Here is a 20,275-nt window from a genome sequence, read left to right on the forward strand (position 1 = left end):
CCGGTTTTGGAAGCAGGACGCCACCGACAGACGCATCTCGGACTGGGGCCAGGCCTGGAGCCTCCGCTCCGCGGGCAGAGAGAAGAAAGCAGGCATTGTCGGAGAACTCACACAAGCACTTGTCCCTAACAAAACCGTTTTTAAAAACCCCATTGTGAACATTTTTGGAACAAGCCTCTTAGAGGGTCCCGTTGCCGGGGTGACGGGACGAAACGGCGCGGCCTGGCAGACTCCTGGAGTCCCCGCAAAGGGAGCCGAGGAGCCGAGCCCGCCGAGGCCAGGTCCGCCCTGACTCTCAGCTTGGGACGTTCCGTACAGTTTTTCCTCCGTTTCCCGAACTTCTCCCGCAAGCTCGGCGGCCGCTGCGGCGCACGCGCAGTACAACCTGCCATCCGGCCGCGGGCGTTCAGGGCTCGGTTGCCAGGGGTTACCGTCCCTCGGGCGGGCGGGGCTGGCCGTCCAGAGCCCGCCTTCCTAGAGCTCTGGTTGGCTGACATAGCTGTCCGTCGAAGCGGCATTGCCGCCTATTGGGCAACGGCCTGCTTGGCACGCCGGACCCGTGCCACGCCCAGCCGCGCCGCGGGCCACCCCCACCCAGGAGGGACAGTCGGGGACCGGCGCAGGCACTGAGTAGCCCGCGGCCCGGGTGGTGCGGGAGGCCCTGGCCCGGCTGTGGAGCGCTGCGCGAGAGGCTGACCCCGAAGGACCCCCAGCGCGGCGGGCGCGGTGATGATCCTGGAGGAGAGGCCGGACGGCGCGGGCGCCGGCAAAGAGAGTCCGCGACTGCAGGTGCGCAGCACTGGCGCGGTGACGGGGGGAGGGGCCCGGAATCCCGGCCCTTTCCTGCCCCAACTGGAAGCGCGTTCCAGGCACCCCCCTCCCACGTCTCACTCGGCCTGGACGCAGGCAGGGAAACTGAGGCCAGATCCTGCGTCCCTCTTCCTCTGAGCTCGGTGGAGGTGCTTGCAGGCCACTCATGTGGCCGGGAAATGCGGGGAGCCAGTCTGGATCATCCAAACCGCTGAAGCGGGTCGGGGGACGCCCCCCTCGTGGCCCCCTTCTGGGCGGGTGTGGGGCTGGGCTCTGTGAGCGCCCTCCCCACACCCGCCGTCGTGTTCCTTTGCGGCACCTGTATAGCCTCCTTCCCTAGCTCGATCCTCCCTCTGCACCTCTCAGGAACTGCGTGCCCATTGGGTGCGCTGGTAGCAGCAGGCAGCGAAGCCTCCTGGGTATGGGAAATCGAGAGAAGTCTTCCCGGCTGGCCTCTCCTCACTTCCCAAACCTCCTCCCCTTCTGAAGTCCCTAACCCGGGGCGCTGACTGGGCAAGTGGGAGGGATGGGCAGGGCTATGGAGACCTGCTGAGTCTGTGCCCGGGAAGGAGGGGATGTCTGTGGGCCTTGCTCTGCAGTCCAGAGCCTGCGTGTTCCCTGCGGACCAGCTCGAGGCTGTCCCAGTGTTCCTGCCAGGCCCTGGGCGCCCATGCCCATCACGGGCTTTCAGCGGGGGGCTGCTCCTGCTCCTCGCCCCAGGTGAGCCTTTGATAGCGCCGGGCCCTCCTCCCCTCTGGGACATCGGACTGCGTTGTCCCTGGTTCTACTCAGCTTCCGTGTCTGGGCTCAGGTCTGTTAGAGGAGGAGGCGGTGCTATCAGCCAGGGCTTGGCTTCAGGTCACTGGGCTGCCGATGCTGACCACAGCCCTCAAAGACTCCCTTCCTGCCCAACCTTAGGCGTGCAAGAGGCTGCAGCACCTCCTGGGCACTGGAGGGAGAGAGGCAGCCTTTGCCTGACCCCTGTGAACTCTCTCTGGCAGGGCGGCCATGCCTGCAGGTGGCCTGGGACAGCAAAGTTGTTTTGGGTGGAATGTTTGGGAGGCTGTACAAACAAGATGTCCCAGAGGGCTCTGGAGGTGACGCTTTTCAGGCTGGGGGCTGTGCCCAGGCTCTCTGTCCTGGCCCTCCCTGGGCTGTCACCTTGGAAAGTCGGGGAGAAGCTGTTTCCAGGCTGCTGCGTCTCTCGCAGTGTCCAGAAATGACCCCGCAGTCAGGGTACTGGGGAGGGGTCTGTGGGAGGTGGCCGGGGAGCGGAGGCAGGCCCTGTGTCACACACACACCACTCAGGCCGTCCTGCCATCTGGAAGGTCTTCCCTGATGCCTGTAGCCAGGCTGGAGTGAGGCCTGTTCCACCCCCATCAGGCTGGCCCCCAAACTGGCCCTAATGCTCAGAGTTCAGTGGGTCAGGGGTCGGTCATTTCTCCACTTAGAGACCACGCCTGGGCCTGAGGCCCTGTGGACAGGTCTGGGTGACTTGGATTTGCCCCAGGTGTGATGAGTGTGCTTTCCACGAGCGCTTACCTGGTGCCAGGGCCAGAGCCGCAGCTGGAGTCCTGCCATCGATGCCTCCCAAGCCCTGGGCCTCAGCCCGTCTGAGGAACAGGGTGAGTAAGTGGCCAAGGCTGCCAAGCTGGGAAGGGGAGAAGCCTGGCACGGCCCAGGGCGGCCACCCCAGCTGCTGTCCCTCCCACAGGGGCTGCAGGGGCTCCCGGGGAGGACCACAGGGAATACAGCCTGGCTGTATGCAGGTCCTGTGGTTTCCTCGGGAGGTCAAGGGAGGCCAGTGAGAGAAGGGGGAGCGGGCTGAGGAGGGAGACTGTTGGAGCAGCAGGTGGGCAAGGTGACTGTGCCCCCCTCACCTGGTCTCCAGCATGCCAAGTGGGTCAGCTTGAGGTTCCCTGACCTGGCTGGACAGGAGCACCCTCTGGGTGCTGGTTACAAACGGATTCCCAGGCCCCTGCCCAGGTAGATTGGGCTCCAGGAAGAGGGGTGCTCAGGAACCACCAGTGCCTGGGTGCCCCAGGGAGCATCAGAGAAAGTAGGGGTCCCTGGCGTGAGTGGCCAGTCTATGATCCCTCTGGCGTGCATGCTGCTTGTAGCCCCGCATCCCAGGAGACCCCGGTGCACCAATGCCCATTGAATTCTGCTCCGTCATCACTGGGGGGGCAGAGATGGTGGGTCGGGTAGGTGCTGCGCGTCCACCCTCCTCGGGCTTCCAGCTCTTGCATTCAGGTGAGACTTCAGTGGGGGCAGAGGAGAGGGATCCCTGAGATGGGTGGGTGTCAGCAGACAGGGTGCCTAGGGCCAGGGCTCTGAGGGGGAGAAGCTGGTTTGCTCCAGGTGGGTGGCCTCTGCCTGGGGACTGCCTGGCCCAGGGCCAGGGGATCCTGGGGGAGGGTGGAGGCCTGGCCCTGCTCTGATGTTTTGCTGTTCCCAGATCTGGGCTAGGATAACTGTCTCCACATTATGCCAGTTCCCAGGTCAGCCCCATTCTGGCCACGGCCACACTGTTTCCTCACGGGTAGAGGAGCCCCCTGTCAGGGTTGGGGGGCTGTTTCTCTGTTCTCTGTCCCTCTCCATCGAGGCATGGCCAGGCCCTTCATGTGTGGCTGCCTCTCGGGACCCCCGCAAACCATAGCCTCTCTGTTCTTTCCTAATGCAAGGTAGAAATGGTCACAGTAGGGTGTCAGGGCACCGTGGGGGTGGTGGTGGGTGGGCTCCAGGTCACCTTTGTCTCCAGAGGATGGGGAGGTCGTTGCAGGAGCAGGGGGCTGAACACCTGTATCCACGCCCCTTTTGCTGGGCACAACCTTCAGCCCAGTGTGGAAAGTGGGGCATGGGCCTCCCCCTCCAAGGTCTACCCAGCCTCAAAGGTCCAGCTCAGGTCTGCTCATCCCCATGTAGGCCAGGAAGTCACTTGGCCAGCAGGGAGCACTGCGGGTGGGGAGGCCGAGGAATGGCCCAAGGCCACGGCAGGTGCCTGTGGGGCTCTGAGGGGCCAGGCTCCCCACAGCTTTCCTGGGGCCAGGAGGGGAGCAGGGACCTGTCTGGGTGTCTCATGCCCGTTGCACAGCCAGAGCCCTTAAAGCCACTGGAGCCTTGCAGTGGGGCCTTTGCAGGGAGGGGGTGTAGCTGCAGTGGGTGGCACAGGGGTCTCCTAGGTACTGGGCAGAGGCCCTCAAGGTGGTAGTGCGGGTGGGAAACATACGGATGGGAGGCGGGGGTGGGCAGGCCTCAAGTTCAGGGAGCTTCTCAGATCTGAGGCGCCCGTGCCTCTCCCACCTGTGGGCCTCTCCAGCCTGAGCCCCTGAAGCAGCTCTGGAGGGAATTTCTTTTCTGGAGGAGGCGGGAGTGGGAAACGGGAGCAGGATGAGGGTTCCCAAGTGCACATTGGCCCGTCCCCTGCTGGGTGGTTTCCACGGGGACAGGGCTGGGCTGGGGGAGGCCAGGGTCCTGGGCCAGCACACCCTCCTCCCAGCCTCCATGGCCTCTCTGCTTTGGCCCTTTAGCACCTGTGTCCCTCCCCCCAGCCGCTAAGCACCGGCTCATCTTCAGTTCAGGGACCTCCATCAGGCTCCCTCACCCCAGCACTCAGCAGGAGGCTGCTGGTGTGGGTGTCCAGGGGATGGCACAGTGTCCAGGGGATGGCACAGGTGTCCAGCAGATGGCGCAGGGGTTTGGGGGATGGCACAGGTGTCTGGTGGACGGCGCGGGTGTCCAGGGGATGGCGCGGGAGTTTGGGGGATGGTGTGGGTTCCAGGGGATAGTGTGGGGTTTTAGGGGATGGTGTGGGTTCCAGGGGACGGGGCAGGGGTTTTGGGGGATGGTGTGGGTTCCAGGGGATGGGGCAGGGGTTTTGGGGATGGTGTGGGTTCCAGAGGATGTTGTGAGGATTTTGGGGATAGTGTGGGTTCCAGGGGACGGGGCAGAGGTTTTGGGGATGGCATGGGTTCCAGCCAGGAGAGGACGCGGGAGCGATGAGGTTTGGGGATGGTGTGGGTCCAGGGACGGTTGGCAGAGGGTTTTTGGGATCGGTCGGTTGGTTCAGGGGACCAACGTGCGGGGTTTTGGGATGGTGTGGGTGGCAGGGGAACGGGCAGGGGTTTTGGATGGTGGTGGTTCACAGGGGACGGGGCCAGGGTTTGGGGATGGTGTGGGTTCAGGGGACGAGGGCAGGGGTTTGGGATGGTGTGGGTTCAGGGGATGGCACGGGGTATGGGGATGTGTGCTTTCAGGGTATGGTGTAGGGGTTTTGGATGATGGTGTGGGTTCCAGCAAGGACGGCAGGTGGGATTTTGGGGGCATGGGGCCTGGGTTCCTCAGAAGGATGGTGTGACGGTTGGACGGTGTGGGTTCGCAGGACAGCAGGGAGTTTGGGATGGTGTTCCAGGTGATGTGCGAGGATTTGGGAGACGGTGTGTCCAGGGTACGGAACGTTATGGGGGACGGTGTGGGTTCCAGGGGACGGAAGGGGGTTTGCTAGGGGACGGTGTGGGCTTCCAGGACCGCCCGGAGGTTATGGGACGGTGTGGGTTCCAGGGGAGCAGCGGGGGTCATTTGAGGGGACGGTGTGGGTTCCAGGGGACGCGGGGGTTTGGGGACAGGGTGTGGGTTCCAGGGGACGCAGCGGGGGTTTGGGGGACGGATGTGTTCCATGGGGACGAGCGGGGGTATTGGGGTACGGTGTGCGGTTCCAGGACGGAGTCAAGGGGTTTGGGGACGACTGTGGTTCCAGGACGGAGCGTTGGGACCGTGTGGTTCCCAGGACGGTGCGAGGGTGGGACGGTGTGGTGTTCCAGGGACGGTGCGGGGGTTTGGGGGACGGTGTGGGTTCCAGGGGACGGTGCGGGGGTTTGGGGGGACGGTGTGGGTTCCAGGGGAGTGCGGGGGTTTGGGGGACGGGTGTGGGTTCCAGCGGTGGCGGGTGGGTTTGGGGACGCGTGTTGCGGTTCCAGGGGACGGTGGTGGGTTTTGGGGGACGGTGGTGGGGTTCAGGTGACGGTGCGGGGGTTTAGGGGGACGGGGGGTTCCAGGGGACGGTGCGGGGGTTTGGGACGAATGTGGTTCACAGGGGACGTGCAGGGGGTTTGAAGGGGGCCAGTGTGGGTTCCAGGACGGTGCGGGGTTTGGGGGACGGTGTGGGTTCCAGGGGACGTGCGGGGTTTGCGGGGACGGTGGGGTTCCAGGGACGGTGCAGGTTTGGAGGGACGGTGTGGGTTCCAGGGACGGTGCGGGCGGTTGAGGGACGCTGTGGTCCAGGGGGACGGTGCGGGGGGTTTGGGAGGACGGTGTGTCGGTTCACGGGACGTGCAGTGGTGTTGGGGGACGTGTGGGTTCCAGTGGACGGTGCGGGTTTGGGGGACGGTGTGGTTCCAGGGGACGGTGCGGGGTTTGGGGACGGTGTGGGTTCCAGGGGACGGGGCAGAGGTTTTGGGGATGGTGTGGGTTCCAGGGGACAGTGCCTTATTCTCCAGTCTCTGTCTCTGCCTTCCCATGGCCACTTCCACGTGGCTGTGTTCACATTTCCCATCTCTTATAAGGACCCTTGTCACTGCGATTAAGGACCCCCCTACTCCAGGGTGGCCTCATCTTAACTCATTATATCTGCAAAGACCCTATTTCTAGAAAAATTGCACTCACATGTACTGGGAGTTAGGACTTGAACCTGTCTTTTGTGGGGACACTATTCACCCATAATAGATGGTCACCCGCTCAGCTGGCTGCTGTGAACTTGGGGGACAGGACGAGCAGGCCTTCTGTCTAGGAAATCATATCATTCCTGTATAATGGGAATAAACTAATTACAATGCAGACAAAGGTCTCATTCACATTAGCAAAAATAACTCTCTGTAGATATCTAGGGGGACACCCAGGAAAACACACGTGAGCTCTTTACGGGGAAGACGGAAAGGCCTGAGAGACGTGTGTGCGTGGAGAGGGTGCCAGGTCCGCAGAGGGGAAGACCCAGTGCCATGTGCACGTTGGCCCCATGAATCCGCAGCTTCATGCAGTGTCGGGTCAGTTTCATGGTGGCAGGATTCATCTTCAGACATGACAAGGTCCTGGGACAGAAGAGGTCCTGTCTCCCGACAAGGGCAGGAAGCAGTCCCAGGAGCCACCAGAGGCCTTGTCTTGCTGCTGACTGGCAGAAATGGCCAGATGGCCACACCTGACACAGACCAGGCTCACCCCAGGGCTGGGTGGGAGTCAGTGTCCCTGAGCAGCGAGCCCTGAGCAGCACTGTGGGTCTCAAAGCATGGAAGGAGTGGGTGCTGGAGAGGCAAGCCAGCCGGCCCACGCCTGGGAGCCCACCTAGAGGACAGCCACAGGTAGCTGCAAAGAATCTTGTCGGGGTGGAGACCCAGGCATTCCCACGCGGCCATGGGGAAGAGCGGTGGCGAGGGCTGTGGTGAGAGAGAGGGACACATGAGGATCGCACGGGCAGGACCCCAACACCACAAGGGTGGGGTGGGCTGAGGCATGAAACTGGATCACCCTGGAGTGAAATTTAAGCCCCAGCAGATTCGCACCACTTAAGAAGACACAGGAGCCATGAAAGTCTAGAAGGGGTCCTGCCAGGCATGCCCTGCTCTTGCGCCATGGCTGGTGCTGGGCAGGGCCGTGGGGGTGCAGTCTGTGGGTGCAAGGCTCAGAGTCTCTTCTCTGCAGATAGGGAGTGCACAGGTGTGCGTTCACTTCGAGAACCATTCCCAAAGTCAGACCGCAGCCCCTGCACCAACCATCGGGTGCCAGTGGCTGCCCCCAGAGCCTCGGGGACGCTGTCCTTGGAGCCCACACCTAAACCCACACAGGAATGATTGGGAGGCGTGGGTGAATTGGATGGAAAAAAAATTGGGAGGGGCAAGGGGGCGATCCAGAATGAAATCCGGAAGTGCAGAAGGAGATCCAGAAGCATCCTACTGTGAGGAGCCGCAGGCCACCCCCTGCAGGGCTCCTGGAGCCCTACTTGTCCAGGCTGCCTGGTGAGGTCCTGGCTCCTGGTGTCCTTGGCAGGTGCCAGCCTCCCCTCCCGACCCCCATCACGAGTCAGCAGCATCCCCCCGCACCACATTCTTCTGCACTGACTGCCTCCTGTCCTGCTCTGGCTGGGCCCATGTTCACACTGGCTCTGTCCAGCCCCTCCTGTGAGGTCAGCTCCAGCCCCAGCCCATGGTGGCCACCCCATTACCCTTGGGCAGGCTACACTCCTCTCAGTGGCTGGCGAGGCACAGCCTGGTGCGGGCTCCACAGGGTCGGGCCGTGATCACCTGTGGCCTCCCCGCAGGGCTGTGACTCCCCGATGCAGATGCGGTGCAGCCAGCTGCAGAGCCGCAGGGCCCGGATTCACCAGCAGATTGACAAGGAGCTGCAGATGCGGACGGGCGCTGAGAACCTCTACAGGTGAAGTGCCTGAGGCCGCCAGCCCCAGGAGCAGGCCTGACCTGGTGAGGGGGGCAGGGACAAGCCCACCCAGGCAGGTGTGCCCCATGGCCGGGTTCAGGGGGCGAGACAAGTGCATGAGCAGATGGGTCCTGCGGGCCGCAGTACACGTGATGCCCAGCCATGACCCTCACAGACCTGGCCTTCACGGACCTCTGTGCCTGGGCCAGAGGTGCCAGGAAAACCAGTGTCCCTGCTGGTGTTGCAGCCTTTGGGAACACCCAACAGTGCACGTGGGGCTTCTTATGAAGGGAGCCATGGTTGAGGCTGAGCTGTGGCAGGTGATGGTGCATCCCAAGTTGGGACCTGGGAGAGGGGTGAAGACCCGAGCTGCCTCTCCCAGAGGCATGCCGCCTGTGAGCCGCACGTGTGTGTGTGAGTGCCCTTCGGTACCCTTAGCACCTGCTGCCTCCCTGCCCCCATCCTGGCCTTCCTTTGGGGACCCTGGTCCCTTGCTGGGCCTTGATGCAGGGCACAGAGAGGGGTGTGGCTCTCACCCACCTCCAAGGAAGTGGTGTTTGAATGCTGTCAAGGGCTGTATGAGGCCCCAAAGAAAAGCCATGCACTGAGGGAAGGTGCCCGCAGGCTAGAGTCAGAAACATGCAGGTGCTGGGTCAGGGGTGATGAACTGTATGGGGGTATCACCTGTAAGCCCCGGATGCCACTGCTGCACCTGCCCACCCTCATGGGGGGGCAGACCCCGTCAGCGACATCCTCTGCAGGGTGGGCTCGGACTCCGACAGTCAGCTGGCAGGAGGGCTGCGTGGCATGGGGCACTTTGGGCTCTACCTTGGGGCTGGACTTTCAACTGCCACGGCCTCCCTCAAGAGCCACAGCAACAAACCCGGGTGAGAGAGACGTCGCCCTGGAGCTGAGCTACGTCAACTCCAACCTGCAGCTGCTGAAGGAGAGCTAGAGGAGCTTTAGGCAGTGGCGTGTATCCTGGCCGGCTATGGAAGGTGCGGATGGTGCCGGGACAGCGCGCACGCGTGCATGTGTGTGTGTGTGCACACGCACGTGTGTGTCTGTGTGTGCGCGTGTGATGTGAGCATGTGTGTCGTTGTGGTGTGCACGTGGCTTCTGACAGTTTAGGATGGGGGGGGTGCGCAGGTGCAAGGACACCCCCAGGACACAGGCGCACGTGTACACTCATGAGGGAGGGAGGCACCCTGGCCACAGAGCCCTAGGAGCTGTGGTGGCCCCTGGCTGCCACGTGTGCACCAGGGTTTGGCCTACAGTCTGAAGTGATGCTTCTGTTGTAGTGAAGCTGTCACTGTCCCCATGATCCCCCTGGGCCTGGAAGGAGACCAAGGGAGCTGCGACTGGTCTTACACCGCTGAAGGTAGGCATTGGCCTCGAGCTCTGAGAGACACAGCCCTGCCCTGGGACCAAAGGGATCTTGGAGTCTTCCTGGTCCAGCTGTCTCATTGAACAGATAGGGAACTGAGGCCCAGAGGGAGGAGGGCTGAAAGGGAACCAGGACCTGGCGAAGTGGCCACAGAGGACCCAGCCTCTGCTTGCGTTCAGGCCCGCACTGGACCCTGCGCCCCAGGCTGGGGCTGTCCCATAGAGTGGGTATGAAACACATGCTGCCTCGGACGGGCAATGCCCAGGAGGATGGGGCTGAAGCCCCAGCTGGGGGCACAGTGGGTCCAAGTTTCGCCCACGGAGGCACCACCAGCTTGGGACCACACACCCAGCACTGAGCTCACGAGGGTCCCTGAGAGGGCTCAGACCCCAGAACAGACTGCCTGCCTGACCAGGCCTGCCAGGAGCCACTGACTGTGTTCAGTGTCTGAGTCACTGAGTGGCAGATGGCGCACCTGCCTCCCGGCCGTGGGGATTGAATAAGGAAATGCCACATAAAAGTAGCGCTGAGTCTCCAGGCGCCACCTCTGTGGATGGGAAACCCTCGGACCAGAGGGGCTCCAAGCTGCATCAACCCACCAGTCCCTCCGTTACAGTTGGCCCCAACCCTTCTCTGGGGCTTCTCTGAGGGCCCACGGCCCCTACCCTGCCGGCAGCCAGCCTGCCCTGCGGCACGACCCGCCCTCCATCCATGGAGTCTTTCCCAAGGGTGGGTTGGAGACCATCAGGGAAGGAGCCAGGCAACAGGGTACTGTGGATGCCAACACCTGCCCCCATCAGGAGCTGATCTCGGTGCACTTGGAGAGGATGGCGCTTTCCTATGAGGCAGAAATCAGAGAGCTGGGGCCCTGCGGCAGGGTGTGTGGTTCCCCCGCCCGCCCACCCTCCTGCAGGCCCCGGGAGACACATTGCAGAGGCTGAGGCTTAAAGTCAGGAACAGACGGCCGGAGGTCAGTGTGGACGTCTCGAGGATGTGGGAGATGGGCGCACCAGGGACCTTGTGTGTGGAGGACCCGGCCAGCGGGGCGTGGAGGGGCTGCAGGTGCTCCAGTGCCGCATGCTGCTGGCCTTCGGAGTCGCAGCTGCCCAGCCCGCTGGCTTTGCCTCCCGCCCCCCATGGTGCTGATCCCACGGGACTCCCAGGCAGTGTGTGGAGGGGATGGGCCAGGGCGGTGGCCCAGGTCCTGCCCTGCAGGCCATGGCGACCCCCAGCCGGAACGAGGCTGGCCTGGGAGCTGACTCACAGTCCTACTATAACCAGCTGTGCTCCTGGACGCGCGCTTTCTCACCCCTGCCAGGAGGCCTCGGGCTCTTCTTCCACTGGTAGGGCTCTTGCGGGCACGGGGGACCCTGGGGAGGGAGGCCTGGCTGCGGGAACTGTGCGTGAACTCCGCCCAGCCTGACCGACCCTGCAGGTACGACTCCTTACTGGGGTCCCGGCCAGCAGCGCGCCCTGGCTTCGAGAAGGGGCACGATCTCTTCAACATCGGCGCCCTCCACACGCAGATTGGGGCGCGCCAGAACGTCCTGCGCCGAGGGTGGCCACCGCGCTGTGGAGGCCCTTCCAGAGGGCCGCTTAGGTGAGGGCGGCCCGGGCCGCGGTGGAAGGGTGTGGTGCCAGGGTGTGCAGAGCCCCTTCTAAGGGCAGGAGCTGGGGGTGTTAGGACGTCAGTCCTCTCAGGTAGGGGGGCTGGGCACATCAGGCCCAGCGTTATCCCAGGAGCGGCCCTAGCTTGGCTGCCCTGAGTGCTGCCATGGGGCAGAGATGGGCAAGTCAGGGCCCTGCCTGTGTGAGCACCCCCTCCTCGCGAGGGACCTTTAGCTACTGAGGGAGAATTCTCCCATGCCGCCTGAGCCCAGCATGAGCCTGCGTCCCTCTGCGCACTGGAGCAGCTCATGATGCCCAGGCCCGGAATGTGTGTTTGCAAGGGCCCTCACACCTGCCTCCTGGCCCCCCAAGACTGCCTGCCCAAGCGTGCGCCTGGCGACAGGAGGCTGCCCAAGGTGGAGCTCGGGCACCCGCTGTCAAGGGTGCAGGGGGTGGGGCCGAGCTGGGGCCAGAGCCCAGGTCCAGGCAAGCGTGGAGCTTCCTGCCTCCTTCCTTGTGTGTCAGCCCAAGCGACTGTTGTCCTGCTCCCTGGGGGGCTGGTCAGGAACCTGGGGGCCAAGCCTCTGCTCCAGGAATAGCATGAAGCGGCCAGGAACTGGGGTGCCAGGGAGGCTGCTGGGATGGTGGTCGGACGGGTGGGAGGCTGGGTAGGAAGAGGCAGTTCACCACCCGGAGAGCTGGATCCCTCGCGTGCCTGCCATGTCCACCCGGCAGGTGGCAGCCGATACAGGACTAGTGCCACCAGACCATGGCCCAGCCACCGTCCACGACTAACATGCCCGTCTCCTGGACTGCCCTGGTGCCATGTCAAGGCCGAGTACTTCCTGCTTCCCTGCCCCACTACTACGTAGCCATGGCCCTCTGCACGGGCTTCCCGTGAGTGCCCACCGCACTTGCCCCATGATGCTTGCAAAGGCCCCCTGCTCAGGGCTCATGGGCCTCTCTGTCCCCCAGCAGCGACCGAGGGAGAGCTCCCCAACACAGAGCAGGTCTTCCCTTCGCCCCCCACCTCCTGCAAGCCCCAAGGCCCCGTGCTGCCGCAGGAGCTGGAGGAGCGCAGGTCAGCTTGGGTAAGGCGCCCATGGATGGAGGGCCCTGGGGCTTAGGGGTCACCAACAGTTGGCGGGTGTCCCCCACCACCCTCACACTGTTTGCCACCTGGTGTCCCATGCTAACGAGTTGGGCAACCTACCTATCCCTGGATGCCCTGTGCCTGATGGGTGACGGTCCAGCACAGGGGCCCCAGGAGTGCTGGCAGCCTCTGAGCAGGTGGGAGACCCCTGGGAGCAGCTTGTCCCTGGCCCCTGCTTTGTATGAGGCAGAGCCCTCCTGCGCAGCCAGCTCCTCACCCCTGTGGCACGCGCCTACAACAAAAGTGACTGTGATGAGCCCCACAGCCCTGGCTTTGCCCACTCCTTCTGCCACGTCCCAGAGCCCATGGTCCCACATGGTGTGTGACGTCTCAGTGCCCCGCGTACAGGCAAGGCACACCTGAAGCGCGCCATCCTGGGGCAGGAGGAGGCGCTGCGGCTGCACGCCCTGTGCCGCGTCCTGCGCGAGGTGGACCTGCTGCGGGCTGTGGTCGCCCAGACGTTGCAGCGCTCACTGGCCAAGTATGCGGAGCTGGACCGTGAGGATGACTTCTGTGAGACTGCCGAGGCCCCAGACATCCAGCGTGAGCAGCCAGGGCCTGTGTGGGTGGCTGCATCCCTGGCCAGGGTGGGGGCCTTCGTCGTGGAGAAAGGGAGGCTGATTGCATTAAAGATGCAATCGCCACAATGAATTCAACAGCAGTAGCACTTTCCAGGCCGCAATCTCAGGCCCACAGAGCTGCCGCGCCCTTCAGGGGCCTGGGGGATGACCATGCCTCTCAGCCCCTCCCTCCCCACACTGGCCTACCCTGAGGGGAGCCCCCAGACCCGGGGCAGGCATGCCTGGGACTTCAGGGAGGGATTCTGGGAGCCACTTGGGGCAGAGGAGGCCATGTGTTCAGGGCACCTGGGGCAGCTCCCCCCACCATTGCAGTGCGGCCAGGCCAGGAGGTCAGAGGCAGGGCCTGTGTGCGCTCGGGGTCATGCCCTGTGCCCTGGAAAATCCCCGGGTCAGGTCTCCACAGGCTCCCAGCTTAGCTCTGCTCTTCCACCCTCTCAGCTAAGACCCATCAGAAGCCAGAGGCCAGGACGCCACGCCTGTCCCAGGGGAAGGGGCCTGACATCTTCCATCGGCTGGTGAGCACACCTGTCCCCAGGCACCCCCAGCACGGGCAGCTTGGGCTGCGTGGCTCTGACCAGCACGTGGCCTCAGGCCGCTGATGGCGGTCCAGCCCTGCCCACCCACCTTGTGGAACCCCACGGTGTCCCTCAGTGCACAGGTTGGATGGACGTACTGGTTAGGCGGGGTCTCCTCAGTGTGTGGCCCAGCTGGGTCTCTGACCTCTGAGCCCCCGCCAGGGGCCCCTGTCTGTGTTCTCAGCCAAGAACCGGTGGCGGCTGGTGGGGCCCATCCACCTGACCCGAGGAGAGGGTGGCTTTGGCCTCACGCTTCGGGGAGACTCGCCTGTCCTCATCGCTGCTGTCATTCCAGGGAGCCAGGCCGCGGTAAGGGCCCCACTGGCCCCCTGAGGCTGAGTCACCAGTGCCAGCCAGGGTGTCCTGTCCCCACCTCACCATCCAAGTCTCCCCACAGGCGGCCGGCTTGAAGGAGGGCGACTACATTGTGTCAGTGAACGGGCAGCCGTGCAGGTGGTGGAGACACGCAGAGGTGGTGGCGGAGCTGAAGGCTGCGGGAGAGGCGGGTGCCAGCCTGCAGGTGGTGTCAGTGCTGCCCAGCTCTAGGCTGCCCAGCTTGGTGAGCCCTTGGGGCCCCGGAGGGGTGGTCCCCAGCCTGCTGTCCCCACCCTGGCCCTGGGCGTGCCCTGGATGCTTGAGCAGCATTGGGAAGGGGAGGTGGGGCTGCAGGTAACCCTCCCTGGGCCGCCTCCTGGGCAGGGGCCACCTGTGCTGTGGCCTCCATCTGACAGCTCCTGCCCTGACCCCGAAGATGCTGCAGCCCACCCCTCACTGGGCCTTTGTATCCTCAGACTGGAGGCTTCTGGGCCAGGTGCTCCATCCCAGAAGCCTCATCTACCCAGCATGGTTGACCCAGGGTTGGGTGAAACCCATGGGGCCCCTACTATGTGGCCACCCTGATGGGAGCCCCCAAACAAGCCCCCCATATGCCAGCCCCTCCCAGGTGGTTCTCGCCCCTCCTAGACTGGCTGCAGGTGGGGACAGGCCAGCAGTGGCTGACCACAGTCTCTTTGTCCCTGCTACAGGGGGACCGCCGACCCGCCCTGCTGGGCCCCAGGGGGCTTCTAAGCAGCCAGAGGGAGCATAGCTGCATGACCCTGGCATCCACGTGGGCCAGCCCCCGGCCCCTCCTCAGCTGGAGCCGAAAAGCCCAGCAGGGCAAGCCTGGAGGCTGCCCCCAGCCCCGTGCCCCAGTGAAGCCGGCTCTGCCCTCATCCTCGAAGCGTCCAGGGTGGCTGTGAGGGCCAGGCTCCCTGCACACCTCAGCCCTGGCTCCAGCTGGCGGGAAGCACCAAGCATGCCCTCCCCACCCAGAGGACCTCCAGGCAATGCCTGCCCCGCCTCATGCCAGAGGCTGCCTCGGGCACCTGCCTGCCCATTAAAGACTATGGTCAGACCTGTCTGAGCCCAGTGATGGGAGCTGTGGCCTCTTCACCCACACACAGGAGGGGTGCCAGTCCCTCTGCCAGTCTGAGGTCAGCTTCCTGGGGCTCCCCCACCCTGAGGGCTCCTCACAGGAGGTGCTCCTCACAGCCATCACGTCTGTCCCCCGGGCTCTGTCCACCCTGCTGCTGCCCTGGGCACAGACCCTGAGGTCTCAGTCCTGCCTCCAGCCAAGTTTCTGCCTGGTGCCCAGTGACTCCTGCTGGGCATCCTTTCACTCGCTGCCAGGCACCCCTTCACTCGCTGCCCCTCCACCATGCAGCAGCCAGGCACACCCACAGCATCCACAGACCTCTAGGCCGGGTCCCAGACACGGCCTTCCCCGAAAATACCCCCGTTGTTCTGTCTGTGCATAGAGCAAAGGACTCCCCACCTCTGCACCCTGTGCTGGTCATCCCAGGCTCTGTGCTGGTCAACCCAGCAAGTGTCCCCTTTGCCCAGGAGTCCCCAGTGTCATGGCCCAGGTCTCATGGTGGCCCTAAGCCTGCCAGCCCTGCTGCCCACCTTGCTGTCCTGCTCCGAGCATAGGTGCCACCCTCCAGCTTCTGGGCATGTCACCTCTCCCTGAGCCTGGGGCCGGCACAGGCCCCCAGCCCTCCCCAGCCTGCTTGCGCCGCTCCTGCTGGCCTCTACAGGCCAGGAGCTCTCAGTGTCTCAAGCAGGGGAAGTGGGGGCTGCCTCTAGGCCTCTGTATACTGGGTGGACAATGGCCTCCAAAGGCTGTCAGCAGGAGCACCGTCCCCAGGATCCCCACAGCAGTGGGCTCAGGACCTGGGCACCAAGGGCAGGGAGTGGGAAGGGCTGCAGAGCAGGGCAGGCCCGAGCTGCACCCGAGAGGAGCCTCGGAACCAGAGTGGGGGTCCTCACCAAGGGCCCCAGGGCCCAGCAGGTTCCGGAAGGGACAGGGCTGGCGGGAGTCATTCCCTGCAGCCACCAGGGGGCAGCCGCCACCCGCTCAGCAGCCCTGGGAGGCGGCACAGGCAGGTGCGCCTTGGGAGGGCTGAGGCACAGACCCCGGGTAGCAAGGCGGCCCCCAGCTCTGCGAGACCCCTGCCCTTGTCCAGTCCCTTCCAAGGGTCCCCAGGTGGGAGCAACCCGCCCTGCGTCACAAGCTCCAGTTCCAGGGTCCAGGACCCTGCGCTGCCACCTCCCTCATGCTTCAACCGGGAAAATGGGGGTGCGAGTGGGGTGTTTGGGGTCCCAGAGATGCAGGCGCCGTGGTGCCATCTTCCTGGGTGGGAGGGTGGGGCTCCCCAGCCTTCCTGAGCAGGGGTGGCGCCCAGGTCCCCCATTTGCCCTCCTGGGAAAATCCCTGTCTCAGCAGAATGGGCCAAGGTCATGCAGGTCTCCCCAGCACATATTAATTTGGTTAATAAAACTGTTCATCAGGGAGGCCATTAGGCGCTAATTGGGGATGACAGGGTGGCGGCCCTGTCTGGGAAGTGCAGGGACTCCCTACCTCCTGTGGCCTGTCTAGACCCAAGGTGGGGACAGAGCTGCCACCTGCCTCCTGCACGGTTGGCGCCAGGCCACCATAGGCTGGGGGAGGGGGCTTTTGCCCAGAGAGCATGCTTCTCCCCACCGCAGACCCCTGGGGTATGCCCAACCCATCCCACCCCTGCCCACACACACCTCTCCCCTGGCTGCCACCAAGCCTGGGCCTGTGATCCTGGCCCTGCTGTCTGCCCCAGGCCATCTTGTCCCCTGCTGCCCCCTCAGGGGTCTCCTTTGGGGCTGCCTCCCCGCCATCCTCTCCCTCTGCCACAGAGTGGGGGCCTCGCAGCTGGAGTCACACGTGGCTGGGACCCAGCTCCTGTCACTGCCTCCATCCTGTGAAGTGGAGGAAGCCTGGTGCACAGGGGTGCTGTGGCGATGTGGGAGGCCCTGAGGTCCTGCTGCCAGCCAGGGGGAGGGGGGCGGAGGTCCTGGGATCTGGAGTCCGGAGTTCTAATCAAGGCAGGGCTGGGCAGGAGGGGGGTCCGCCTCCCCATCTGCCACTTGGGGCTGCTCCTGGGGCAGCAGTGAGCCCCTCTTCAGAAGAGAAAGCAGATGCCTACCAGCCTAGCCCCTCAGGCTTGGACCACGTCCCTCCGGTCTCTGTGGGAGTCCTGCCAGACAGCCCCTGGGCTGCGGGAAGGGACCGCGCCCCATCCCATCCTCACCCCTGCAGCAGCTGGTGGCTGCCTGCTGGGCACAGAGGCCTGCTGGACAGGGGACTACCCTGTCCAGCCCCCCCCAGGGACTCCACGTCCACACAGGCAGCTGAGTCAGTAGTGGTGGGCAGAGTTGGGGAGGCATCACCATGGCTCCAGGAGGCTCTAGGAGGCCTCAGGGACTGGTCAAGGGTGTGATGCCAGGCCTGGCAGGACCTGCAGCTTCACCCCCGGGGCCAGTTGTGGCCTGTGCCCTGCCAGAGGGCAGTACAGCCCCTGGGGGCCAGCACACAGGGCGGCACCTGTGCTGAGCCTGCCCTAGCAGGAGGCGGCAGCTGGTGGCTGCCTGCTGGGCACAGAGGCCTGCTGGACAGGGGACTACCCTGTCCAGCCCCCCCCAGGGACTCCACGTCCACACAGGCAGCTGAGTCAGTAGTGGTGGGCAGAGTTGGGGAGGCATCACCATGGCTCCAGGAGGCTCTAGGAGGCCTCAGGGACTGGTCAAGGGTGTGATGCCAGGCCTGGCAGGACCTGCAGCTTCACCCCGGGGCCAGTTGTGGCCTGTGCCCTGCCAGAGGGCAGTACAGCCCCTGGGGGCCAGCACACAGGGCGGCACCTGTGCTGAGCCTGCCCTAGCAGGAGGCGGCAGCTCAGGGTCCTGTCCCACCTGCCCAGGCTGGGGAGCAAAGCAGGATCGGGGCGAGGCTGGGGGAAGGCAGGGCTAGCCGCTGGGGAGCGCTCTGTCTGCAGGCTGTGCGGTGAGAGCCACCAGCTGAGGCTTCCCAGGGGGCACAGCTGGCCCGAGGGGCCGGCTCGAGGCTGTCCCTGCAGCAGCACGTGTTGGTGCTTGCCTCACCCCCTAAAGCGCCACACTGCACCATCTGCAGAGCCCACACTCTTCCCTTGAAGTCCTGCTTGCACACTCCTGGGCGTTTCTGGCTAGCACCTTTTTGGCTTTTAGGGATGGGTTAGTGTCCTTCCTCAGATGGCCTGGCCTGGCCACACCCCATGCATGGGCCTTAACCCCCACTTTCTGGCCCAGCCTTATCACTTTGGTCACAGTGTCACAGACGGGCCGAGGGCAGGGACGGCACCAGCATGTCCATGAGTGCCTGAGTGTGTCGGACATATGTTGCCTGGGAGGGAGGGGCCGGAGCCCAGGAGCTGCTGGGGCCACGATATGGTCCAGACCCCACTCCCCATGCCCACGCAGACCCAGGGCCGACCATGGATGTTGAGCAGCGCAGGGGCCGAGGGCGCACCGGGACCATGTGTGCACCCCGCCCAGGCGCGGGGCCCACGGGGTGATGCTCCATTTTCAGAGTGCTCCCCAGGCAGGAGGCTGGGCTGAGCCTGAGTTGCCATCCTTTCTGCTTTGCCAACAGAAAACTGCCGAGAAGGGAGAAGGCGGACTCCGTTTTGCTTGGGTCAGCAGTGAGCAGGATTAACGCAGGGAGAGGGAGTGGGGAGGGGTGGGGCGGGGCCTGGGGATGGACAGGGCTGGGAGTGGGGTTGGGGATGGATTGGGGGGCACAAGGATGGATGGGTTGTGGGGGCTAGGGACAGACTGAGGTGAGCCAAGGGCAGGGTCCCCTACTTCACTCTCCTCCTCACCCCCCCCCAGCCCCTCCTGCCACCTCAAGCCAGCAGTTCCAGAAGACTAGTGAATGCATACTGCCTGCAGGTGTTGGGGGTCAGGCCCTGTCCAACACCCTCGTCCCACCACACCCTCCCACAGTCCCCGGAGCAGTGTTTTCCCTGTTCCCAATGGCCATGGTCAGGATCTGTGCCTGTACGAGGTGGGCCACAGTGGCTGGCGAGGCTATAGCTGTTCTCAAGCGCAGACAGCACCCGCAGACCTTCTGCAGACGTGGCATGGAGGTCCAGAGAGCCCGGGGGTTGATCCTGGAGGGGAGCTGAGGACGGCGGGGACTGGGGGCACTCCGCAAAGCTCCAGAGAGAAACCAGCTCTACGGGCTTCAGACCCCCAGGATGGGGGTGCTGAGTGGGCAGCCGGAAGGGGCCCTGAGGAGAAGAGGGCATGGGGCACAGACCCAGTGAGGCCTCAAGCCAGGGTGGCGGAGGTGGCAGTGGGGGCTCTGGGTCACCTAGGTGGTGCTGCTGTGCATGGGAGAGGTGACGGGCCAGGTCAGGCCACGGGTAGCAGACAAGCTTAGAGGGCTGAGTTTAGCCTCAGCTTCTCAGCACAAGGAGAAAGGCTGACAGCCTGTGGCCGCGTCCTTAGCCACCTCCAGGGCACTCACGCCTGCCTGTGGCCACTCTAACCCTCCCAGGGTGAGAGGAAGAGATGGGACTCCAAAGCCACAACCCCACCACCCTCCCCACCATCACTGGGGTCACTGCCCAACCCCCCTCCCCTTCCACCACCCCTGAGGTCACACACATACCACCATTCCCTCCCCAACTCCTGAGGCCACACCCCCTACCACTCTCCCCAACCCGAGGTCACATGGCATATCACTGTCCCCCCCACTGCTGACATCACGTCGTCTGCCTCTGACATAGTGTGGACAGCACATACCTCACCCTCCCCACACCAATCTCTGGTCCCCATGAGGCCATCACCGGTGATAGCAGTTCCCCTGTCACTGCCATCCTCACCTCCAGCTCACTCCTCTCGGCAGCCGCCCCGTGGCCATGTTCCCCTCACCCCCACCACGGCCTTTCGTGCATTAACTTCTCTGCCTGGTCCCCCACTGCTTTTGTTTTGTTTTGTTTTGTTTAGACGGAGTCTCGCTCTGTCACCCAGACCAGAGTGTAGTGGCCCCATCTTGGCTCACTGCACCCTCTGCCTCCTGGGCTCGAGCAATCCTCCCACCTCAGTGTCCCAAGTCGCTGGAACTACAGGTGCCTGCCACCACACCCGGCTAATTTTTGTAGAGACATTTCACTGTGTTGCCCAGGCTGGTCTTGAACTCCTGGACTCAAGCTGTCCTCCCACCTTGGCCTGCCAAAATGCTGGCATTATAGGCGTTAGCCACCGCGCCCAGCCTGCACTGCTTTTTTCTTGGCTCCAGAGAGAAAGGTGGAACAGGCTGGGGATCTGCAGTGGGGGTGACTTGACCTCTCCAAGTCAGCAGGAGGAAGGGGCACCCACTTCTCCAGAGTAGGGTGGGCGGCAG

General features: G+C 64.2%; 1 protein-coding gene across 1 annotated transcript; it reads left to right on the forward strand.

The window, feature by feature from the left end:
• Window positions 1–547: 547 nt before the first annotated feature.
• RHPN1 (rhophilin Rho GTPase binding protein 1) lies at window positions 548–14,946 on the forward strand. Its single transcript, XM_017883371.1, is given in 17 exon segments — window positions 548–789; window positions 8,117–8,232; window positions 9,100–9,183; window positions 9,534–9,600; window positions 9,602–9,613; window positions 10,420–10,497; window positions 10,835–10,962; window positions 11,055–11,162; window positions 11,164–11,219; window positions 11,600–11,670; window positions 11,985–12,119; window positions 12,121–12,308; window positions 12,715–12,923; window positions 13,400–13,476; window positions 13,699–13,845; window positions 13,934–14,095; window positions 14,562–14,946. Coding segments are annotated over 17 exon segments (1,914 nt in total). The 5' UTR covers window positions 548–729; the 3' UTR covers window positions 14,778–14,946.
• Window positions 14,947–20,275: the final 5,329 nt, after the last annotated feature.

This window comes from Rhinopithecus bieti, unplaced genomic scaffold (assembly GCF_001698545.2).
Source record: "Rhinopithecus bieti isolate Rb0 unplaced genomic scaffold, ASM169854v2 scaffold_13617, whole genome shotgun sequence".
NCBI classification, from domain to species: domain Eukaryota; kingdom Metazoa; phylum Chordata; class Mammalia; order Primates; family Cercopithecidae; genus Rhinopithecus; species Rhinopithecus bieti.